The sequence below is a fragment of the Hemicordylus capensis genome, chromosome 2 (genome assembly GCF_027244095.1).
Source record: "Hemicordylus capensis ecotype Gifberg chromosome 2, rHemCap1.1.pri, whole genome shotgun sequence".
In the NCBI taxonomy this organism is placed as follows: domain Eukaryota; kingdom Metazoa; phylum Chordata; class Lepidosauria; order Squamata; family Cordylidae; genus Hemicordylus; species Hemicordylus capensis.
The window spans coordinates 111,356,251-111,382,184 of NC_069658.1; the positions used below are offsets into that span (position 1 = coordinate 111,356,251).

Genomic DNA, 25,934 nt, shown 5'->3' on the forward strand with positions numbered 1-25,934 from the left:
AGAGTGAGATTTTGAATTTTTGACTTAATTTCTGGACCATTTACAAAACAATTTTTTCTCTTAATGGACAATAAAAAATCATGTATGAAATGTGAAGGTTGTGGGGCGAAACTGCCCACCTCCGATCGTCATAGCTTATATTTAATTTGTTTGGGAGAGGACTACAACATGAGCATTTGCAGTATTTGCACCTTGTTTTCTCGTCAAACCAAAAAGAGTAGAGAATTTTTGAGGGCTGCTTCGTATGATCACGCATTCTATCCCTCTACTCCAATGCCCAAGTCCCCATCAGCATTCACCGCTGCTGCGAAAGTTATGCAGACCAATATTGAAAAGTCATTAACACCAAAGAGTCAGTGTCAGCATTGACAATGAGGGCTTTGGCATCGATGGAGGCAACTACACACTTTACTTCAGCCTTGAGCAGGAAGACTTGGCAGACGAAGCATCCGAATAGTAACACCAGCTGATGTTTTCAAGCATCCAGTTGCTGTGGAAAAAGAGATTGAAAACAAGAGCAACCTAGGAAGCATATGGATTCCAAGCACCACTCCCCTTCCTCAACATCGAAGATCAGATGCACCTTGGTATCATCGAAGCACCGTTTGATGCCTGCGGGTTGCAAGAGAACACATAGCCTTAAGAAGTTTCAAGACATGTCACACTACTTGTGCCTCCAGTACTGACATACATCGCGACTGCATTGGAAAACCTTTCGACAATGACACAGGTTCTGGGCTTAAATGCAGGTGCCCCTTCAATACCAGTAGCACTACCAACATTGACTGGTCTTTCAGCATCGATGCAGGTTGCCCTTGGTCTTACTGGAGATGGAGATCCACCAGCAGAATCCATCAGTGTTGACAGTAGCTTTGATATTAAGATAGTGCTCCTCAACTGCTGTTTTGATGTATATTACAGTTCAACTGCAACATCTACAGCCTTTTTGGATGCATAGCTAAGCACGCCTACAACCTTTCAGGGCTTCCTTAGTCAAGGGTTAGATGTGGAGGAAGAAACAGATGAGGTAATATCTATCCCGAAAACACCTATGTCCCCAGCTAGAACAATGCCACCCGTTTCACCTGTACATCATTAGACATGAGCACTGGCATAGAGAGAGGTTGCTGTACCACAATGCAAGACACAATATTTTTTTTTAAATGCACGATACTGGAGTTCCCCTGAGTGTGGTTTCAGACATGTCACTTATGGGTGACACGCTTTCCCCCTGGGTCTGCCATATGATTACAAAGAATTCCATTTGGAAGGCAAGAAAATAATGAAATGTTCAGGATGACACAGATTGTGGGGATGTGCTGCACATCCCATCTTGCAGACAATAAACCAGTAGCTGCACCACCTATGGCTTTGACCATGCCAGCAACATCTACTGCAGCAATGGCAATACCAGCACAACAGTGAGTCAGCAACCTCCACATCTATCTGCATCACATCAAGCATACTCACCTGGTTATGACTACAGCAACAACTACGTCGGCAACGACCTCAGCTGCTCCTCATCTTCTACAAGCTCCTGTGTGGGGCAAGGAAAGATTGTTAGTGAACACGAACTCAGTTGTGATTTTTCATCTAACACTGACACATTAAGTTCAGACAGAGAAACCATCTGATCTGTTCCTGGATGAAAATGTGACAACTCAGCCATCAGCTTCGCTGATAGAGGAATTGAAGTGCTATCATCTACAGGTTATGGAGATGGCCAAGACATTAGGATTAGAGATCAGACAACAGATAGAGATTAAATATCCGGATTACAATTGTAGTTGCATGTACATCATCTCAGCCTTCAGCTTTTCCCATGCGTCTGTTTTTTCCCAAGCAGCAAAGTCTGCCTGGAGCAATGCATCCTCTTCGTAGTCTACTTCGAAAAGATTGGAAAATCTCTACCAGTGCAACAGGATTGTGCCTGCCTTTTCAAACATCCTTCACTAAATTCCATTATTGTAGACTGCACTATAGGTAGTAAAAACAGAGAAATATTCAGCTCCTACTGATAAGGAAGGCAGAAAACTAGATGAAATGGGGAGATGGTTCTGTGCTGCACGTTCCTTGGCAAATAAAATATCAAACTTTATGGCATGTATGGCAAAGTAAAATCACACTATATGGGAGCAATTCAGCAAAGAGATGAAAAATGCTTCAAAGGAAATGCAACAAAAATTTCAAGAGGCATATTCAAGTTAGTTGATGTGGCTCCAGTTTTAAACACCTTAGCACTGCAAAACATTTGGCTGAGTGCAAATCCAGAAGCCTTGATGAGCATTTGCAGGATTTGCACCTCATTTTCTCATCAAACAAAACAGAATTTGTTTGCTGCTTTGTACAGTCAAGCACTCTGTCCTTCTACTCCAATGTGTTGGGCACTCCAACGACCAGAGAGAACAGTTGTGCTGAGCAGGATGGGCAAAACTGGGGCACCCCAAGGAGCCAGAGAACTCTATCTGTAAGGCTACTGTGCAGGTGCCATATCCAATAGTGATACTGTGAATGCACACAGATCACTCAAAGATAATCATACAGTTAAGCAACCTGTCTTTAGATGCCATTAGAAAACATTATACTTGTTTCCAAACAAGTATTTGGAAACAATTTTGTGGTGTTAATCATGGTGAACACTGAACTAACATCTCCATTCTGTCTATACTATATATTTTCTGACATTATCTGCAATGAATGCTGGTTACTGTTTATCGTGCATGAATGATGGTTTGGTTTCATCGAACTGTTATCTGTTCTGTCTTACAAAAACATAGGAGAAAATCACTTTCAATATGTATGTATATTTAAAAAGTCTGACACACTCTATTCCTTTTTTACTTCCCCTTGAACAGTTTTCAGCCATTGATAAGATGGGGCAGAATGTAGCTGTAGTTGGCAAATTTGGTTTTGCACATTACTCATTGCTTTCCAAAAAATGGAGGTTATTTGGAAATATTACCCAGGTGAGTGGTTGTTTTTGTTTGTATTTGCCAACTGCTTTTTTTGCTGGGTGGTCCCAAAGCAGAAAGAGATTAAGTATACAAAGTAATAAAAACTAGCTTAACGCGCGCAGAGCATCTGCACGCTAGTAGTTGATTGCTTCCCCACCCCCTGCCACAGCCCGCCTCACCTCACAGATTGCTGCTCCTCCTCCATCCCATTGCTTCCATCCTCCTCACCCCTCTTGGTCACTCCTCCCTCCATTTACTCCATCCCCCTCACCCTTCTTGGTTACAGCTGCAGCATTGCTGCTGCCTATTGGCCAAGCTGCAGATTCCTGTCCCCAGAGACCACCTCACCTGAGCCCCGCTCCTGCTCCTCTCCACAGGAACAGCAGCAGTTGACCGGAACTTTAGTTGCTGCTGCCACCGCCATGGCCTCTCGTTCCCCTCAGGCTGCTGACGGGCCCAGACCCATCTCTTGCATGCCTGCCTCCCTCCGCCAATGGTCTTGGTAGCTGCAAACAGCAGCAGTGGTCGACTGGGCCCTTCCTTGCTGCTGCTGCCATGGCAGGCTCTCCTCAGGCTGCTGACAGGCTTGGGCCCATCCCTCGCCCTCCCTTGTTTCTCTCTCTCTCTCGCTCTCTCTCTCTCTCTTTCACTTCTCTCTCTCTCTCACTCTTCGCTTCTGTCTGTCTTCCCCTCCCTTCTCTCTCCCCCTGCCCGAGCTAACAGATCTTGTTCCCTCATCTGATTCACACAATGGCACCACCCACTTCTCTTGAAGGGGCTCTTTCCTTCCTCACGACCCCTCTCTTTGCAGACCCCTGCTCACTATCCTATCCTATCTATCTATCTATCTATCTATCTATCTATCTATCTATCTACACACATGCCTCTCCTCTGCAGTCAAGAACATCTTCCGACCAGTAACAGTTGCATTCCAACTGACCTTAACCAACATAGGCTCCTCCTCCCTATCTGCATATGGAATTCCTACTTCCCAATCACCATGGTTGGTTCTGCTCTCACAGGCTCCTCCTCCCTATCTGCATATGGAATCCCCACTGCCCAATCAGGTGCTTCTGCTTACGAACTCTTGCGAGAGCTGCCACACATGGGATTAGAGAATTATATATATATAGAAGATGGTTACAAAGTCAGCAACTGAACAGATAAATACAACAATAGACAGATATGAGCAGAATGAACTGGACCATCTTGCCATATTCAAAGGCCTGTCTGAAGAGTAGAGTGTTTAGGTATTTCTGAGAGGCTTCTGAGGACATTCTACAGTCTGGGGTTGTAACAGAGAAAGCCTTTTCTCAGGTGCATGACAGCTGAGTCTCTTCAGATGTTGGCATGTGGAACAGGTTTCCCTCAGACAGTCTTTAAGGTGGGGTAGATTCACTTGGGAGTTGTACAGTTAGAAGAAGAAGGGATAAATATATATTTCAAAAATGCTATTACCAGTTCATATAAAGATTATGTTCTAGTTCAACAATTCATATTACCATTATGTTGTTCCTACTGCTTATTTGTTGATTACATCAGATATGGGACATTCAATTGTTTGCAAAATAATGCCGCAAAAGATCTATTTATATGTATTCTGCTTTATCCCCAAGGTTCAGGTGAGCTATGATTAGAATTAAAAAAAATTATGTCTCAAGGCTGAAGTGGGGACAGGGAAGCACAACACTAAGCAGATGAAGGTGGGTCTGGCCACAGTTACACATGCCTTAGTCATGTCATGGCTAGATTACTGTAACACGCTCTACATGGTGCTGCCCTTGAAGAATATTTTGAAACTGCAGCTAGTGCAAAATGCAGCAGCTAGGATTTTATCCAGAGCTACCCGCTGGGATCATAATATGCCCATTTGGAAAGAGCTACATTGGCTGTCAATTTGTTTCCAGGTCCAATTCAAAGTGCTATTTTTAACTTTTAAAGCCTTCAGTGGTTTGAGCCCTGGATATCTGTGGGACCGCCTGCTCCCTAGGGTTTTTGCCTGCTTGACAAGGTCATCGGAGGGGGCTCTGGTCCATGTTAAACAAGTTGCTTACCTGTAACTCATGATCTGGAAGTGATCTGTTGTATTCATAAGCCCCACCCGAACCGTCCCCACTGCAGTCCTTGATAGTGGAAAAGAACATAAGAATTGAGCTTGCGGATCGTCACCATGGGCGATCTGCGAGAAACTGAGGGAGAGACGCCCCAACCGCCACTTTTAATGATCTCAGCACAGCACGTGCAGGCGGGGCGGGGTGGGGCGGGGCGGGGCAGGGCGTCATGAGGAGCTATTCAATCAGCAGTATGTTTGTTGCTGCTGCTCTGTATTTTATTGTATGTTTTAAAAACTTTTAATTAAATCTGTATTTTTTATAATCCAATTCAGTATTTTTATTGATTATTTGTTACAGCTTTCCTACTATTGCTAACTGTTGATAGCAATTGAATGGTGAACACAGCTTAAAAAGACAGTGATCAATGCCTTTTCAGTGTTTATGCATAAATTATTAATGGAATGATTGTTTTAAAAACACATGGATTGTTAATCTTTTCCTTTTCTTTACTTTAAGGAACAAAATATGACTGTGACTGGTGGCTTAGCATGGTGGAATGATTTCATTGTTATTGCATGTTATAATTTGAGTGACCGTCAAGAAGAGGTAAGGCAGAGGCCTTTAAAACAGACAATTTGTCACCTTCCTTTGTTTATCTCTTTGTTAATGTCTGGGACAAAGATGATGCTCAGAAGTATCTACCAGTATAAATCACTTTAGTCTTTTAATTTCTGAAAAAAGTCACGTTAAAGTATTGATGAATTCTTCCAAGAAATATTTGTGTGCTTGTTGAGATGCTAGTAACTAGATCAGTTTTTATTTACAGTTATCTGATTTTGGCAACAGCATAGTACAACAATAAATGCAAGCAATTTCAAAATTCAGCATACATATTATATACATTTTATTTAAATTGGATACACCCACATGAAGTGTGTGAGGAGTGGGTGGATATTAACGCAGCTTAACTTTCAGAAGTTGCTTCATCAGAAGTTGCTTCATTTTGTTTCAGAATTTTCTTCTGTCTAATCTCAGTGGATAAAAACCGAGCAGAGTTTTATCGCATAATTGTTTCGTCCACCCAACAGATAAATCGCTACATCTGAGGCTAAGCTTCTCATGTTTTTATAGAATGTATCCTGTATGTAACACCCTTTCCCTTTTACACAATGGACACTGCATAACATTATGCACAATATCTATATAGACTTACAACCACAGGGGCAGACATGCTTAAGATAAGGCTGGTTTTTATATCTCTCTTCTAGAACAGCTGATGATATCAAATTTAATTTTGTTTTAGTAATGACTATCTTATCATTCTGAATTTCCTTGAGATAGTGTGGTAAGAGAAAAGAAACATATAAAAAAATTCTGTAAAGCAATGCTATCCTAGAGACCACTCTTCTTTATCAGTTTCACCAGGGGGGTGGCGATTGGCACTTTAAAAAGTGAGTATAGCAGGTCCTTAACTGCATGACTGCTGCTCCATGTAGCTTCCTGCTGTAGCGGTGCTCCCCACAGCCCATACACCACGACAGCTCGGCACTGGTACACATGTGGCCTCCGCACATGCATGGAAGCCATTTGCATGGTCATCATGGTGTTGCTGACTACACAAATGGCTTCTGTACATGTGTGTGCTGCTGCTGTGTGCGAGAAGCTGCACGGAGCAGCGGTCATGCAGGTGAGGACCTGCTATACTCACTCTTAAAGGTGCTGTTCTCACCCCGCACCCCCGCCCCGTGCTGCCCATGAACCATCAAGTTTGTGGTTGGACCAAACTTATTTGAATTCGAACCGCTGCACGGACAGCTTTGTGCACATCCCTAGTTTAGAAAATTTCGTTTTTACAGTAAGAACCAAAATACTGAAGCAGTATTTTGAAGAAATTATGAAGGAATACTGAAGGAATATCGAGTATTCAAAATACGGAAGGAGTACTACAACCCAATCTGTCAAAGTTATCAACACTATGATCGGTATAAAATAAGGTTGAAATGTTCTTTATTACCTATTTTGGGGAGGAAATATTGATAGCTGAAATACCGCACCATTTGTATATAAGTGGGCTGGTAGTGTGAACTGGGCTTATATGCATAGCATGTCAACAATCAGCTCCTGTACGTATAGCCTGTTTAACATTACCCTATCTCTATGACATAATATATATGACACTATATATTTGCATACCTGCTCATATGGAGGAATTTAACAGTATGAACTGTCCCTAAGACTGTCTTCGGAATATTAAAGCCCAAGCTGCGTCTGTGCGTGTCAGGGAGCAGGGCTGGTATCTAGACCAAGAGTTCCGCTGGTGCGTGGGGGGTTTTGCTCATCCCCTTTCCTCTGTCTCCCCGTGCCTCTTGAAAATATATGGTTGGGAGACTCTTGGTGACAGATTTTTGGGGAGCACAAGGGGTTGCAAATGGAAAGGGAGGGATCAATGAAAATCATCCCTCCCCTCACATGAGTGACTTCTGTCTGGATGCAACCCAGACTAATAAGTTCGCTATTAAAGGGCTGTAGGGTTTTCACACAAAATTAGAAGACTTGGACAATAGTTTCCCCCTCCTCACCTCCCAATTCTAAATAAATAACTAGGGAAGTGAATCTGCTTCGTGCTTAAGCATAGTGCTCCTGTAAGTCTCTCTCTTCAATAGGAATAGTGTCCCACCGTAGAGCAACTAAACACTCTAAATATTAAATAGACTAAAATTAATTGCAAATTGCCTTTTAAAGTCTTTGTCCTGGGGAGGCACCGTTTCCCAACCAATGCCGTATAGTCAGATACAGGGATTATCAGCCAGGCTGACCAATTGGCAGGAAGAGCTTTCATCATATCTTGTCAGCAACCTGAGGTAATGAGACTATGGAGGCAGGTGATGTCCTTTCCCCCTCAGAAATCAGACACTGGCCACAGAAGTGGATGGGCATGTGGGAGAATGACCTATGTGAATCACTCTCTAGGAACAGCCAGTTGTAGGTTAACAGTGTGTTTTGTGTATGGGAGACTAGCAAGTCTTACATCAAAAGTGATTTTCAAATTAATTTTGTATTTTTTTCAAATTTGCTCTTGAAGGTTTTTATAAGTGTCAAACTAATCTCCAAGTGAACTTGATGCTCTGTCCACAGATGGGCAAAGGGTTTTAGTATGTTAAAGCATAAAAGGCTGTACTACACGAGGCACATGGAGGCTTCCAGAAGTACTAAGGGATTTAAGTCTTTGAATGTATTTAATGGTAGAAAATTGGTTGGGAGCAAGTAAGGAGGAGTTTATGGGATGGTTCTTAATGGATTTTCAGGGTTGCTTCTGTCAATCCCTAAGGGAGGGGTTTCATTTATCAGCACATGATGCAATGGCACAGAGAATCTAGTGTCAAGCTGTGGAAAGTGTCTTGGCAGATTTCCAATACCAGACAAGAGGTGATGTGGTAGTACCAGGATGTAAGTGAGGCAAGGTTTGTGAGTCAAGGTTTGTGAAAGGTCTGCTAACCAAAACCATGACTTGTAAATCTTGCTTAGCAAACTTATTTTAGGGTGGGGCTTGAGTGCTAATAAATATTTTCAGACCTCTTACTTGCCTTTGCTTTTGATGGCCAGTTGTGGGAGCCATTTTGTCGTCATATGTTTTGGTCCACTCCCTTTTGGGTATATTCTAGGGTATAATCTGGCTTGGGGTGTTCACTATCTTAGATATTTGTGATCACTAGTATTAATTATTGTTTCCATCTTTGTTCTTGCAGTTAAGAGTGTATTTGCGAACAGCCAATCTGGACAACGCATTTGCCCATATCACCAAAGTGCATGCAGAAACGTTATTACTCAGTGTCTTTCGGGATATAGTAATATTGTTCAGAGCAGACTGTTCCATTTGCCTTTACAGTATTGAAAGAAAGTCTGATGGGTGAGTATAGTATGAGTAAGCTATTCTATATCCACCTTTTCATCATTGCTTTTAGAGTATGAGAGTATGTAAGATCTGGATCGTGATCCGTTGCATTAATAAAGAATGGGTTCTGTGCCTGCGCAGGGACTGCGCGGACCAATTGACTAGCTCCTCATGCCGCCTCCAACTGCCCTGCATGTAATCGTGCTTCTGTTAAACAAGGCAGTTGGGGCGTGTTTCTCTCAGTTTCTTTTAGACCGCCATTGCATCTAAACCTCGGATCAGTTTGCTCCTCGAAATATATACTTAAAATACTCTACGGTAAAGACTTGGAACGGATTAGGAAAACGTACTGGTAATAGACTTCAGACTGTCTTAAAGGACACGGTTTTGGATATTCCCTGAATAAACGCTGAGATCAGTGAGTCTCTCCTGAGTTGAGGGAGTTTGCTACCTTGCGAATGGGCCTTCAGGCTGATCAGAGGCTATGGTGTCAAAGCCGGCAACAAAGACTACATTTAAAAGGTGTACTAACTGCCGGACTAAATTACCATCTACTGATACACATGACACCTGTTTGCTTTGCCTGGGAGAACAGCACAACCCAGCCAGTTGCAGAATCTGCTGCTCGTTCTCTAAGCAGACTCTTAAGAATCATGCACTGAGATTGCGGGTTGCGCTTTATGAAGACGCACTCAGACCCCCAACACCGAGGTCTTCGACATCAAGATCGGTGTCGAGTGAGACGATTTCTTCTGGAGCGGTGCCTCCATTAGTGGACTCTGCAAGTACACAGTTGAAAGCTACTACGGAGCAAGAGTTCAAGCAGCCAGAGGCCGTCAAGAAGAAACGGCGCAAGCATAAGAAGGCTCGTTACTCCTCCACGGATGAGGAGAGCGGTTCGTCACCGCCTAGGAAAAAGACTAAAAAGACTCTGATTCATAGTAGAACCTCTTCGCCTACTGATTTGCAAGCAGAGGCTTAAGATTGGGATACCACCTTGAAGGTGACGCCATCGCCTGCTAACTTGGCAAAGAGGCACCTTTTAATGTGGTGGTTCTCTTTATTTAGCAGGGGGAGAGTAACTGGCCCTGCCAACCCCCAGCACAGTACTTCCAGTGACTGTTGCTAGTGTCTATCTTATGTTTCTTTTTAGATTGTGAGCCCTTCGGGGACAGGGTTCCATCTTATTTGTTTATGTCTTTGTGTAAACCACCCTGAGCAATTTTTGGAAGGCGGTATAGAAATCGAATGAATGAATGAATGAATCGCCCTGGGTGCTGCAGAGCTCACCGTCGTCCGAGGGTTCACCCTAGACATTGAGGTCGGTGGCGGCATCGACAGAGACACCGGTATCTACATCGGCGCCGAGATCAGCATCTGCAGAGGCTCCGGTATCGATCTCGCCACCGGAACTGAGTATGGCTACGATATCGTGCTCGACTTCGAAGGCACCTTACACGTTGGTATTGACAGCTTCCACATTGAAAGGGGTGAAACCCTCGGTGCAACATCGAACAGCAATAGACTTGACTCCGGCACGGACCCCCCATTCAATCTCTAGCAGCAATGCCTCTAAATACTTATAGGCCAGAGGAATTTATGGACTTTGGAGAGGGGGCGTTGAATGAGGAGGTGGCATTACCTAAGGCCAGAACTTCACTTATGGTACTACTAGTATCTAGTGAAGGCACACCATCGGGTTCAACCTTCCAAGGCTTCACTGGTCTTGAGGTGGAACAGTTGGCCACTACTGAAGTTCAAAAAACTCCTTCTCTGTTGCCGGTGAGGGCACAGACGCGGGCGCAGGAATCGAGCTGCTTGGTGTCCGCTTCGACGAGCCCAATTAGGCTCTTGATGGCCCCGACGGCTGAACGGCACGGTCTCACAAGGCCACTACCTATTTTTATACGCCCTAGTGTGGGCTACCCGACTTATGCAGCCAAAGCCGTGTCGATGGGTGGTGGTCACACCACAAACACTTGTGGGTTCCGACATATCCCTGAAGTAGTTTATCCACCGGATTACGCAGAATTTAAAGTTTGGAAAGCGCAGCAAGAACTACAGCGTCACCAATCAGCTCAGCCACTGCAGCAGCCAAGAGAACGGCAGCTACCATCAGAACCTTTGCTGCCAACTGGGGCAGCTATCCCAGCACCAAGGACTGTTTTGCAAGACAAGCCAAAAGCATTGTCAGCAGTTCCAAGCAATCTAACCCCTAGAAATACTGTTGCCCCTGGGAGTACTGTTTCCACTCAGAACACCTCGCCAGAGGGTAGTGACACGGACACCTCTTATCCATCTGACACTGAGGGAGACAGCGTACCTGAACCGAGAGAGCCCGACCTCTTTGCAGAAGTAGTACCTCAAACTTCCATTTCTCCCACAGAGGAGTTAAAAGCTGTAACAGATGATCTGGAGGTGATCCATTGTATTCATAATACCTGCTCAGTCTCCCCACAGAATCAAGGCCAGGGTACATAAGAACACAGAAGAGATAGTTAGTAAGGATACTGTCACTGGCGGTCTGCAGAAACTGAGAGAAACACGCCCCAACTGCCTTGTTTAACGGAAGCACGATCACGTGCAGGGCAGTTGGAGGCGGCATGAGGAGCTAGTCAATCGGTCCGCGAGGTCCTTGCGCCGGCGCAGAACCTATCTTTATGAATACAAAGGATCACCTCCAAATCATCTGTTACAGGTGCGCAACCTGTTTTTTAGCCTCTTTCCTGCAATTTTGGCAACATTTAAAAAACAGGCATCTTTTGCAAGATTGATTGGATACTGTAGTGACTCTGAGGCAAGCTTTCAAAGTATGACATGCATTTGTGGCCATTTCGGTTATTATTATGTCGCTTTGCTCTTTGCCAGGGTCCTCAGAGTATAGGCTTTTGAAGAGAGCTAAAAGATAGTGAGGTCATTCAAACAGTCAAAAACTTTGTTCTACCTGGGTTTGGGAGCTGTGTGTGCTCCCAATTTTCAGTTGTGTGGAAGCAAGGTAAGACAAAAACATGAGTAGAAGTGGTTGTGCAGAAGCAAGGTAGAAGGAAAAGCTACTCAGGTAAACTTCTAGCCAGGTTTTCGTCTTGCCTTGCTTCCACACAACTGAAAATTGGGAAGACATATAGCTCCCAAACCCAGGTAGAACACAGTTTTTGATTGTGTGAATGACCTCAGTCTCTAGTTCAGATTGCTGGGTGAAGAATCTGCCAAATGCAAAATGCAACTTAACCATCATAAGGACAACGTGATCTTTTCCTAGCAAATGCTAGCTCTTCACCAAAGCCTGCCTCATTTTCAAAGTATTTGTTTATATGGGTTCCTTTCAGTGTCCTAAGCACACTTTTTCTGGGTCTAATGCAAACTAGACCCAGAAAACACAGCACAACCCCACAACACAACCCCACCTACCTTCTTCAAGATTTCTTCCCCACTTTAAAAAAAAAAAAGATTATTGGTATCCTTCAGTACTTTTAGTTACCTTTTGTTTAAGCTACTTCTGTTTCTAGCTATCTGACTTCTATGCATAGCCAGTGTGGTAATTGTAGTCTGGGCCAGGCCTGTTAAAATGTACCCATTCTCACATCACCCCAAAACGTTGGCCCTGATTTTTGTTTTTTGGGGGGTATGTTTAGGTGATAAATAGCAATAGCACTTACATTTATATACTGCTCTATAGCTGGAAGCTCTCTAAGCGGTTTACAGTGATTTAGCATATTGCCCCCCCAACATTCTGGGTACTCATTTTACCGACCTCGGAAGGATGGAAGGCAGAGTCAACCTTGAGCCCCTTGGTCAGGATCGAACTTGCAGCCTTCTGGTTACAGGGCGGCAGTTTTACCACTGCGCCACCAGGGGCTCATTAAAGGCATATCTAATTATTGCTTCCTCTTAGTTCTTGCTTCACATGTCAAAATGAAGTGTTTGTTTATCTCTTCTCAATTCTATTTTACCCTTATATAAGACTTGGTGAAAAGTTATCTAGAATATTACAACATGGGTTGTACAGTTTATCTAATTAACAAATCTATCAGTTAAGAGGATATGAATATTAAATTATAATGGCTGTAATTGTGGTGTACTGTAAAGAATATCTTACCTGTGTTTCTCTTTCCTTATAGTCCTAACCCTACTGCCAGTATTCAGGTTCTTCAGGAGGTCTCAATGTCACGTTATATTCCTCATCCTTTCCTTGTTGTGTCTGTCACTCTGACATCTGTGAGAACAGAGACTGGTATCAGCTTGAAAATGCCACAGCAGGTTCGTACACATCCAGTTTTTAAAAAAAATTTAATGCTTTTTGACATGTTGTATTTTTCATACATCTTTCCCTGTTCCCCATCCCTTTCCTCCACCCCATTCCAGAGTCCGACCTTCCCTCCCCTAGCCAGCCTTTGCATGCTGCACTGGCTGGGGGCAGGTGGGAAAAGAAAGGAGAGATAAAAGGAAAGGGAGAGGGGGATCAGGAGGGGAGGGAGAGAAGGAGATACACACTGTTAGCAATAGCAATAGCACTTACATTTATATACCGCTTTATAGCCGGAGCTCTCTAAGCGGTTTACAATGATTTAGTATATTGACCCCAACATTCTGTGTACACTGTTGCACCAATAGATGTGGGTAACTGCAGATAATTAACACACACTGTTATGTTATCTAGTAAAGTGTTGGGACTATTAGATAAATAAGATTTTAGAACACCTGTCAAAGGGTATTATGGTAAAATATGCAAGTTCAAAGCAAAGAAAAACATTGACTCGGCAGAATATGAGCCCCTGGTGGCACAGTGGTAAAACTGCCGCCCTGTAACCAGAAGGTTACAAGTTCGATCCTGACCAGGGGCTCAAGGTTGACTCAGCCTTCCATCCTTCCAAGGTAGGTAAAATGAGTACCCAGAATGTTGGGGGCAATATGCTAAAATCATTGTAAACTGCTTAGAGAGCTCCGGCTATAGAGCGGTATATAAATGTAAGTGCTATTGCTATTGCTAATATGTGGGTTAAAATCAGGAGAGTTACTTCGCTCCAGAGTGCATGGAGTTTACTCAAAACCACAATACTAGAAGCCCAGTTAGATTGTGTACCCAAAAGGAGGAAAGGTACCACTAAGTCCAGCAGGATGCCAGCATGGCTAACGGGTACCATCAAGGAAGCCATAAAAGGGAAGAAGACTTCCTTCTGAAATTGGAAGGCCAGTCCAAATGAAGAGAACAGAAAGGAACACAAACTCTGGCAAAAGAAATGCAAGGTGACCATAAGGGAGGCAAATAGAGAGTCTGAAGAACATTTAGTCAAAAGTATCAAGGGGAATAACAAAAGTTTCTTTAAATACATCAGAAGCAGGAAACCTGCCAGGGAGATGGTTGGACCATTAGACAATGAGGGAGTGAAAGGGATTATTAAGGAGGATATGGAGGTTGCAGAGAAGCTAAATGAGTTTTTTGCATCCGTCTTCGCGGCAGAGAATACTGAGCATATACCTGTTCCTGAACTAGGCTTTTTAGGGATGGAGGCTAAAGAACTGAGTCGGATAGAAGTGACAAGAGATGATGTTCTAAACTGTCTGGAAAAACTGAAAACTAACAAATCACCAGGGCCGGATGGCATCCATCCAAGACTCCTCAAAGAACTCACATGTGAAATTGCCAACCTCCTTACTAAAATATATAACTTATCCCTGAAATCGGGCTCTGTACCAGAGGACTGGAGAGTAGCAAATGTAACACCGATTTTCAAAAAGGGATCCGGGGTGATCCAGGAAATTACAGGCCAGTTAGCCTAACGTCCGTTCCAGGCAAATTGATAGAAAGCATCCTCAAGGATAAAATTGTAAAGCACATAGAAGAACAGGCCCTGCTGGGAGTGAACCAGCATGGGTTCCGCAAAGGTAAATCTTGCCTCACCAACCTTTTGGAGTTCTCTGAGGGTGTCAACAAGTGTGTGGATCAAAGTGATCCAATTGACATAGTATACCTGGACTTCCAAAAAGCTTTTGACAGAGTTCCTCATCAAAGACGCCTGAAGAAACTTAGTGGTCATAGGAGGGGACAAGTACATGTGTGGATTGCTAACTGGTTGAAAGACAGGAAACAGAGGGTAGGGATAAATGGAGAGTTTTCACAATGGAGGGAAGTAAGAAGTGGGGTCCCCCAGGGATCTGTATTGGGACTGGTGCTTTTTAATTTATTCATGAATGATCTAGAAGCAGGAGTAAGGAGGTGGCCAAATTTGCAGATGATACCAAACTCTTCCGGGTAGTGAAATCCAAAATGGATTGTGAGGAGCTCCAAAGGGATCTCTCCAAACTGGGGGAGTGAGCAACAAAATGGCAAATGCGGTTCAATGTTAGCAAGTGTAAAGTGATGCATATTGGGATGAAAAATTCCAACTTCAAGTATACGCTGATGGGATCTGAGGTGTCAGTGACTGACCAGGAGAGGGATCTTGGGGTCATGGTGGACAGCTTGTTAAAAGTGTCTACTCAATGTGCGGCAGCTGTGCAAAAGGCCAGTTCCATGTTAGGGATCATTAGGCAGGGGATTGAAAATAAAATGGCTAATATTATAATGCCCTTATACAAAACTGTGGTGTGACCACACTTGGAGTACTGCATACAATTCTGGTCACCACATCTAAAAAAGGACATTGTAGAACTGGAAAAGGTGCAGAAGAGGGCAACCAAGATGATCAGGGGCCTAGAGCACCTTTCTTATGAGGCAAGACTACAACACTTGGGGCTTTTTAGTTTAGAAAAAAGATGACTGTGGGGAGACATGATAGAGGTCTATAAATTCATGCATGGTGTGGAGAAAGTGGATAGAGAGAAATTCTTCTCCCTCTCCCATAACACTAGAACCAGGGGTCATCCCATGAAATTGATTGCTAGGAAATCTAGGACCAACAAACGGAAGTACTTTTTCACACAACGCACAATCAACTTGTGGAATTCTCTGCCACAAGATGTGGTGTCAGCCAGCAACCTGGATGGCTTTAAGAGGGGTTTGAATGACTTCATGGAGGAGAGGTCTATCATCGGCTACTAGTCAGAGGGCTATAGGCCATCTCCAGCCTCAAATGTAGAATGCCTCTGAGTACCAGTTGCGGGGAAGTAACAGCAGGAGAGAAGGCATGGCCTCAACTCCTGCCTGTGGGCTTCCAGCAGCATCTGGTGGGCCACTGTGAGAAACAGGATGCTGGACTAGATGGGCCTTGGGCCTGATCCAGCAGGGCTGTTCTTATGTTCTTAAGAGTGCATTTCTGTTTTATCAGCATTTAGAGATGCATGAATAAGGATACAATGAGTCAGTAAAGCCAACACTATTTCTGTGGCAAGAGGAAGAATAATTTATTGTGCTTAATGTTCAGTCCTTGGAGAAAATTGTCATATCTGGGAAATCTAACTGTATTACAAATCAGGTTAGATTTTTTTCATGATTGAGTTTTGTGATCAGTAATGAGGGAATAGGTAGGCAAGCCCTTAATGAAGTCCATAAGACCATCCCAATAGCTGCTCTCAGTTTTATCAAATTTGTGATCCACTAGTTGCCTTCTAAAAAGAATAGTTTGGGGAGCTGTCACACAAAGTAAGAGGGCCAAGCTCCCTCTGGAAGTTTGAGCTCTGGAGTCACTGCATTTGTGACAAACTGGCTGAATGGACCAGCCAGGAAAGGAGGTGAGTGAGGAGTATGAGATACACAGGACTCTCTTGAACTCTTAAAATAATGAAATTGTTAATTTTTGAATATTTATGGTGTTACATTATCTAAATTGATTTTTATTTGATAGTTGTATGCCATCCTGAGCAGCACTCACACACACATATTAAAGTGTTTGAAAGTGGTGGTGAATACTTTATCATATTCTGAATGATTAAGTTATTTGCTTCCACTTTTCTGGCCTCTTTGGCCTTTGTACTACTTGCAGAACTTAGAGATAATTTCAAAATATTGGCATTATATAGTATGGTATTGAACTTATTTTTGAAAATCCTCTTGGTTTTCTAAAGCCTTGCAGTGTGTAAAATAAATTTCTATTGGAACTGTATCTTCAACTAGAGTATTTCCACATACTTTGGTTTAGTATGTGGAAATAAGCTTCTCAGAAACACTCTAGTGAGTATATTATGTCTGTTGAAAATTCACCTTTTCCCTCTTGCTTCATGATCTTGTTTGATTCATTTCACCCCTTGGTAGATATTTGGCACGTACCATTTAAATTCCTTTTTTCCTCATACTGTCTTCTGTTACATTGTAAGCCTGTCGGTTGGGCCCATATCAATTATGTTCATTCTGGGTTGTTGCCCTGCAAGTAAACCTAGAGCACAACACTCCTTAACTGCAGCCAAACAAAAGTTAAACATAATGTAGTGCATCCGCCAGTTTTCCACAACCTTTCCACCTATAAGTGGAAAGATTTTGGATATTTGGTGAATGCATCTGTGCCTGACATATAAATTAGGTAATAGTTCAGCAGAGGCACGTGTGTAGGACGACCCTGACACTTCAGATATACTTCCAGATTACAAAGAGTGTGTACTGGTCTCCTTGTGTACTGGTGTGTACTGGTCTCCTTTGTACAGTGATGGGGGTGGTGGTGTGTACTGGTCAGTGTGTACTGGTCTCCTTTGACAGTGATGGGGGTGGTGGTGAAGGAATTTCTTTTTGAGATTGTGAGCCGGCATTTGTTTAAGTATTTAAGGATGTAAAAGAGTACTCAGTTGCATTTCTAAAACATTTTTATACTTTGGCATAAAGATGGTAGATTTTGCTGAGCTCAAATTAGTAATTTCATTTCCTCTCTTTAAGGCCTGTGAAGCAGAGAGCATTATGTTAAACTTAGCAGGACAACTCATTATGGTGCAAAGGGATCGATCTGGGCCACAGATACGGGAAAAGGACAGTAGTCCCAACCAAAGGAAACTTGTGAGTTGATGCCTGAGAATACACGTCCTGTCTTAACAATCAATAAAAGGAGTGAGCAATGTGATTACAAGCAGTATAGCTTACACAGTATGCACCTTGTGCTTAAATCAGCTGGGGTTCTTTGTGATTGAATGACTGGAACTTTTGTCTGCTCTTGAAATATTTATAAGTCAGTTTCTGTAGCTGCTGTTCACACAGATTCCCACTGTTCTAAATTTTGTTTTTAAATGGAACATGTTGGTCTACCATAGTCACTTATAGATTCTCTGGCTCCAATAACTAAAGCGGACCAATTCACGTACAAGACTGTTCATTCACAAATATGTTTTGTCAAAAGAACACAAGTAGTTGTGTGAAACGGTCACAGTACCATCACAAATGGGGATTGAAAAGTAGGTTGAAAAAAGAGCACATGGAATTTATACTAAACATGTCTGTAATACTTTTACCAAATGTAGCCTTCACCCTTGTGCTTCTAAATAGTCAGCTTAGGGTACTGTTGTGTTGTAGGTTAGCAATAAAAAGACTAACCCAATTTTGGAGGGGGAGACTCAAGATTGGCAATAGACATCTAGCCACACTGCTTTATGTGGGTGATGCTGTGCTCTTAGCTTTGACTTTGGTAGGGATAAGGAAAATGTTAATATCCTTAGCTGCCTGTCATCAAGATAACTTGCTAACTATTAACTATCGGAAGACAAAGGTGGTGAGGGTTGCTAGAAGACCCAGCCTGCATAAATGACAAATTAATGAGATTAGTATTGAGAAAATGTCACAATGTCACTTGGTCATTTTTGAGGCTTCAGGTAGCTGGAAAGCTGAAATGATGCTGTAACGAATGCCCAGAGGCCTGCGCTATTCTTAGATTTTTTGTTTTTTTATATCCTGGCTACCATCAAGCTATTTCAGGCCAAAGTGTTGTCTGAATTACTGTATGGTTCCCAGATCTGTATGCTCCATGATTAAAACAGAATAGAGGATATTTGTTGTTGCAGGCTAAAATTGTGCTATTCATGCTAAAATTGCCAAACTGATCCAAATAATCATGTTTTTGTTTCAGTTCTTTATGCCTAAAAAAAAATTGTCTGGAAAAGGACTTTGAGGTGGAGGAGAGAAATAGATAAATTTATTAAAATTCTGACATTTGACCAGATTTATGGAGTGGAAGGGGAAAGTTGCTGGGGGTGATATGGTTTCAACATGGCTTTTGCAGATCTGTAGTTTGTTTCAGGGTCAAATGTAGCATTTTTAGATTGCCCCCCACCATTTTTTATATTTAAGAACTTGCATGATAAAGTAAGAGAAATGGATCTTAATGCATTTCTGTGTTATTTTTTTAAGCTGCCATTTTGTGCTCCAGTTGTCCTTGCCCAATCTGTTGAAAATGTTTGGACTACATGCCGTTCTAACAAACAGAAACGACACCTATTGGAAGCCCTATGGCTCAGCTGTGGTGGATCAGGTATGAAAGTCTGGCTTCCTTTGTTTCCCAGGGACCACCGCAAACCACATTCCTTTTTGTCAAGACGGATCATGCTGCCTTTCCACATTAACATATACCCCTTGGCTGTCCTGTTTGAAGATGCCTTGGTTCTTGGTGCTGTCAATGACACTGTGCTCTACGACTGTTTATATACTCACAGCAGCGCTACAGAACATTTAGAGGTTCTCTTCCCTTTCTGTATTGTTGAGAGAACATCTCAGATCTACCTCCATCACATTTTACGCCAGCTTTTGGTGAGGAACCTAGGTGAACAAGCCTTGCTTTTGGCTCACTCCTGTGCTGCGTTACCATACTTTCCTCATGTGCTAGAACTGATGCTTCATGAAGTGCTGGAAGAAGAAGCTACCTCGCGGGATCCCATTCCCGACCCTCTACTTCCCACTGTGGCTAAATTCATTTCAGAGTTCCCCCTCTTCCTGCAGACAGTTGTTCATTGTGCCAGGAAGACAGAATATGCCCTGTGGAATTATCTCTTTGCTGCTGTTGGAAACCCGAAAGACTTGTTTGAAGAGTGTTTAATGGCCCAGGACTTAGACACAGCTGCCTCTTACCTTATAATTCTGCAGGTAATGGTACTCAGTTTTGTTTTTGTTGCAAAACATGTTTGCTGTTGGCATGGTACACAGAAGGAAACACTGGGCAGGAACCAGTCCTGCAGCACCACCAGTAGAAACTCTCTTCTTCCACTTACAGGTGGAGCTTCCCTTGGTAGTCTTGTGCTGCAGGTCTGGATGCTGTCTGTCAGTTTTACATTTTTCTTTGGGAAGGGAGGAGTTAGACAGTTTTCTCTTTAAAAACAGTGTGTGTTTATAAGAGAAGGATTTAAACAAAGACCCCTGAGAAGGTTGTGGATTCCAGTATAAATAGTATATCTCCCTTTAGAAACGAAATGTGTTTGGTAGCCTCCATGCAGTCAACCTTGAAAGTTGTCATGTAGAAACAATGGTTCATACAGTGGTGCCTCTGTGCTCCCCCCACTCTCATGATAGCTATGGAATATCTGAATGGAGGCACTGTTGGATTCTCAAAATGACACGGGTTATACAGTCTGAAGTGCTCTTTCACTTGTAGTTCTCCTTTGGGATTTATTTCCCCATAGGAATTGTTTATATTTCTTGGCTGCTGTAGGAGAAATGATCTATAAACTGACTAATCAGTGGCTCCTTTCTAAAAGTGCTTTGTGTTTGTAGAACATGGAGGTTCCAGCAGTTAGTAGGCAGCACGCAACTTTGCTCTTCAATACTGCTTTGGAGCAGGGAAAGTGGGATCTTTGTCGGCACATGATCAGATTCCTGAAAGCTATTGGCTCAGGAGAATCGGAAACTCCTCCACCTACACCAACTACTCAGGTTTGTTAGGAACGTGGTGGGGATTTGTTATAGGTATAGCAAATAATTATGATCACAGTTGCATGAGTACACTTTGCACAACATTGGAGAGTATTTTTCTCGTTGAACAGAATGTGTTCTGTTCAGTTGTGGTGGTTTGTCAAATTGTTTGATTGTGTTTTATCAAAATAGACAAGCCATGTTGAAATGAAGAAATAAGTAACTTTACAACTTTCTTGTAAGCAGTAAATACGTTCTGCAGTCTCGTGTTATGGTTGATCATCACAACATGGGCCCAGTCCTCTTTTTCTTTCCTTATTTATTTTATTTATTTATTTATTTATGCATGCATGCATGCTAGCTTTCCTGCTTGGCATCTTGGGGACAACTCTGCAGGTGGTGCTTGCCAATTCTGTGCTTTTGATTCTGCCAGCTAACCTCTTGCAAAGTTTATCTTCAGCCATAGAACCCAATTTTATACAAGTTTAACTAAAAGTGAAACCAGCAAAGTAACTATTATCGGACTGTCTCAGCTCTGGTTGTAAACTCTAAATATTTAAATCAGTTGGAGTACTAATCTTTCTTGCAAAGCCTAGTTGCCTACATGTTTAGTCAAACATGTGGGATTTATTGAGCAACACGCCACGAAGCCCCAGTGTGTGCCTCTCCAATGTTTCTGGCTGCCCCATCTTGTGTCCCTCTTCATTCTGCATCTGTCAGCATGGTTGCACTGCCCCCTCTCCTGGGACCAACAAGTGCCATTCTCTCCAACTCAAATGAAGGACATAGAGGGGAAACAGGGCGCATCTTGGTCACTGCCACCATGGTTTTCTCAGCAACAGTGTTGCCCACTGTGAGAGGTAGAGGATTGCGTCTGAAAGACTCAGGGAACATGGGTGGGGTGTTGGAGTCCAAACTGTAAGCAGTGTTTACTGCTTATGTTTACTCTGGGCTCTTTGGAGGAAGAGCAGGGTATAAATATAATACATAAATAAAATAAGTGCAATATGTGAGACTGGAGAATGTGTTTATAGATTTCATTTATTTATTTTATTACATTTTTATACTGCCCCATCCAATGGCTCTGGGTGGTGCACAAGTAAAAACAAACACCATTTAAAACTGCTTAAAACAATATAAAAACACATTTAAAACCATTCAAAAACCAATTAAAATATTGAAGAACTATTTATTATATGACATGGAAATTAAGGTCTGAGCCTTAGTTTATGATTTTCATATTTTCTGGTATTTGAGTGGATTTTGAAAAGTAAATGCACTGAATCACACTTCCTGTAACAGTATCATTCATATAATTTGTGTGCACTGAATAGCATCAATAATGTATGTGTGTAACAAGTGAAACCTTTCCCTTCTGAATTTCTGCCTGGTCATTTATTGCCACACACCTGTAGCAACAAATGACCAGGCAGAAATTCAGCAGTCAGTGTGTAGCTACACACTGTGTGATTGCTACACACCAGGCCACAATGGACATCTGTGGCCTGGTGTGTCGCAATGGACATCAATCTATACATTGAATTTGCTCCAGCAGGCAGAAATCCATTAGCAATAAATTTAATGGGACATTGATTACAAAAGTGTGGCTTCTTTTCCATACATGAAATGTCTCCAGGAGAGTTTATTCACCAGCAGTGTTCAGGTTGTGATGGAGGGGAGCCCTTAATGAGATCCACAAGCTGTACTCCCTGAGCCCCCCCAGTTTTAGCCACACTGTGGCAGAGTGTTCTCCTGTCGCTGTGGTGTAATATTCCCTTGTCATATTCTTCCATATAGGAACCCAGCTCAAGTGGTGGCTTTGAGTTCTTCAGGCATCGCAGCATTAGTTTGTCCCAGTCTGGAGAGAGCCTTCCAGGTGGCAAGTTTAACTTGCAAAAAACCTTAAGTATGCCCTCTGGTCCATCTGGGAAAAGGTAATTTGATACTGACATTTCTCATCCACATTATGGTACAATTGTGTTCTTAATATCTGTGGAATAGGCGATAGTCTCTTCGTGGTTTTGTTTCCACAATATTTAGTTACATTGCATGGTGGAGTCTACACTGAAGTACTGATGTCATGGGAGTATGATATTAATCCACTGTTATACTTGGAGGATAAAGCATCAATCTGCAAAAAGTATGACAAAAACTAATGTGAAAGTAATTCTGTGTTCTTGTGCTGCTGCTGTCTCCTTCATAGGTGGAGTAAGGACAGTGACTGTGCTGAGAATATGTACATTGATATGATGCTCTGGCGACATGCTCGGCGGCTTCTGGAAGAAATCAGGCTGAAGGACCTCGGCTCCTTTGCTGCACAGCTGGGCTTCGAGCTGATAGGCTGGCTGTGTAAGGAGCGCACCAGAGCTGCCCGGGTGGAAGATTTTGTAACTGCTCTGAAGAAACTGCACAGTGATTTTCTCTGGCCACTTCCCATTATTCCAGTCTGTTCCATAAATTCACCTCTCAAGAATGGAAAATACAGGACAGGTACTATGTCAGGTTTTGCTGCTGTAACTAGAAAGTGAAAATAGGCATTACACATCCGTTGCACTTCCTCCTCCTCCTCCATGTCTGACTATGTAAATCACTTAGAAATTTGTTCGCATTTCACTGAACTGCATTCAGCTTGTATATAAGCAGTATAACAATGGAACAAATGGTTATGGGGAGAGGGTAATTCATGCAATTAAAATGTGTAGAGGGAAGAAAACTAGGTGTGATTATGGGGCACTTAGGATGTATCTACTATATTATAGGTGCCATTGTCTGTGTATAGCAGGGGTGGGCAAACTTGGTCTTCCAGCTGTTGTTGAACTACAACTCTCATCATTCCCGGTCACAATGTTGTTGTTTGCCCGCCCTTGGTATATAGTGTAACTGTAAATTCCTTCTGGCAGCAAAGATAATATACTCAGAGGCAGTTTTGCTTAGATCCAAAGTTCTCTAGTGAATGTATATGAATTAGGTGTGGAATCTTGAACAAGGTATATCCTGTTTGTCTGAAAAGTAGTTTCTTTATTTGCTTTTATTTCCAGTAATAGGTGAGCAGCTCTTAAAATCACAGTCTGCTGACAACTTTTTGACCATGGAGATGGACACTGGTGTTCCAAATGTGCCAAGAAGTCACAGCTGGCTTGGCACAATCAGCTCCTCCCAGAGAGAGATGGATGCAGCATCGTCCCATGGACCACACATGCAGGATGCAATTCTTTCACCTTTGTTAAATAAAGGTCTGTGACTATTTCATTCTCTTACAAACGAAAGATTTTCATCCCCTTTATGGTTTTCTTTGAGTTGTCCTCTGTGAATGTGTTTAAATTCCATATAATCTCGGGGGTGGAGGAATAAATGCCAGCAGGAAACAATTAAAAATATGTTGGAAATCTTGTCTGAATCTAAAATAGAAATTCTGTAGGTGGCAATGGAATAGAACCCCTGCCTCAATGCAAAAGAGAGTGATTCTTGTTGGTGTTGCACCTGTTTAGGACTTCTCGTTAGAATAATGAAAAGGGTTGTGGCCCCAATTAGTCAGAGCACTGCTCAGTTAGAAAAACATAGGTCCAAATGAAATTGAGGGAACTGAGTAAAAGCAGCATCAGTCAAATTATTTTTGTTTGTAATTCATATCAGATATTAAGATTATTTGTGCCACTAAAATTGCTAAATAGTTTCATGGGGGATCATGTGGAAGCTCAGTATCTAGATAATTGTTGTTTGTGCAAAAATTGAATTGCATTTCCACCTGATGTCTTCAGCTGTTGTTGGAGGACGCTATAATAAGGTACCCAGTGAAAATGGGTACAGTATGTCCAGAATGCCTACATGTCAAAGAATTCAGAACATCATCTCATAAAATACTCTCTGTTTAGAGATATCATAGACACATTTTTAGCAGATCTTTTCGGAATACAAAAGTTTGGGTCACATCTGTTTGGCTCTTGCTATTGAATTGTGATGTGGGAGTGAGATATAAAGCGTCTGCTCTAATAGCAAGGAAAACTAGAGCTAAATTTGTGGGTACCTTGGTGGGAGTAGAGTACATTGATATTTGTCTTTAATTCTGCATCTGTGTGTTCTCAATCAATTCCTCTGTTACAGTCACCGACCAGCACAGTATACAAACAGAAGCCCAACAAAATAAACCTACATAACCCACGAGGTTATGATGCAGTAGTTAAGCACATAGTTGAGTACAATTAACAATGATTCTTAATGAACTCCTGATGAATTTTATTGGCTATTAGACAGAATTTAGCCACATTATAAGATCTCAAGTCATTCTGGTCAGTTAAAAGATAATCAAGATAAAAAGAATTTGTACAACCTGGACAGCAGCTAATAAAAGGGGTTATATGTTTATCCTATATAATAAGAACCCTGGCGTGTGTCCGTGTCTCGGACGAAGGATGGTGTCTGCGTCCGTGTCTCCCTCGGCTGTTCTGGGCATGCGTGGTGCATGTGCGCAGAAGAGCCGAGGGAGACAAGGATGCAGGCGCCGGCTGCCATGTTGGCCGGTTGGTTGGCCTGGCTGTGGGGAGGCCAGCTACGGTGGTGGGTCCGGCCCGGCTGCGGGGAGGGGGAAGACGGCGACGGTGGGTCCGGCCCGACCGCCGGGAGGGGAAAGACGGCAGGGGCGGGTCCAGCCCGGCCCCAGGAAGGACAGAGACAGCAGCGGCACGTCCGGCCCGACCGCGGGGAGGGAAAAGGCGGCGGCGGCACGGGCGGCAAACACAGCAATGGGCATCAATTTTCGGGAGACTAGCGCCCGTTATTTTAACGGGCTGAAAGATACTAGTGCCGTATATCTTGGTAAAATTGACAATAAAGGAGCACATGAGCTGTTTCAGTATCTCCTGATTTGCAGAGACAAGTGCGTTCTTTGTAGGGGATTTTTCAATATCTCGCTTCCAGGACTGCTGTTTGCAAGGCATTGCATCGTGCCTATGTCAAAGCTCCGTTTGGCATGGTTATCTGGTTTAGGTATCTGGCAGGGTTGCAATTCAAAACTTGGTTGCCCAAATGGACACCAACAGGAATAGAGCCCTGATCATTTTGACGCTCCATGTCATATATTTTTTGTCTGAGTTTGACCCTGAGATAACTCATATCCCAGAGTTATCAGTGCAAAAACCATAGTGCTGCAGCCTTTCCTCCAGCTTTCTTTTCCACCTGGAGTGATAGATGTCCTTTAGCACAAGTGGAGCTAGACCTGCAGGATGGAAAACCAGCTTCAGCCTGAATTCAAAGATTATGAATCCATGCTCTGGCCTCTGCTTTAAGCA

General features: G+C 42.8%; 1 protein-coding gene across 3 annotated transcripts in view; it reads left to right on the forward strand.

Annotated features, from left to right (window-relative positions):
• RIC1 (RIC1 homolog, RAB6A GEF complex partner 1) overlaps nucleotides 1-25,934 on the forward strand; it is a 93,757-nt gene that overhangs the window by 54,155 nt on the left and 13,668 nt on the right. For all 3 annotated transcript variants that reach the window (XM_053297564.1, XM_053297563.1, XM_053297565.1), the window contains 10 exons: nucleotides 2,856-2,966; nucleotides 5,525-5,614; nucleotides 8,755-8,915; nucleotides 13,019-13,157; nucleotides 17,701-17,817; nucleotides 19,159-19,887; nucleotides 20,512-20,670; nucleotides 22,447-22,583; nucleotides 22,853-23,139; nucleotides 23,688-23,882. In XM_053297564.1, coding sequence (XP_053153539.1) covers nucleotides 2,856-2,966; nucleotides 5,525-5,614; nucleotides 8,755-8,915; nucleotides 13,019-13,157; nucleotides 17,701-17,817; nucleotides 19,159-19,887; nucleotides 20,512-20,670; nucleotides 22,447-22,583; nucleotides 22,853-23,139; nucleotides 23,688-23,882 — 2,125 coding nt within the window. The remainder of the gene's footprint in view (nucleotides 1-2,855; nucleotides 2,967-5,524; nucleotides 5,615-8,754; nucleotides 8,916-13,018; nucleotides 13,158-17,700; nucleotides 17,818-19,158; nucleotides 19,888-20,511; nucleotides 20,671-22,446; nucleotides 22,584-22,852; nucleotides 23,140-23,687; nucleotides 23,883-25,934) is intronic.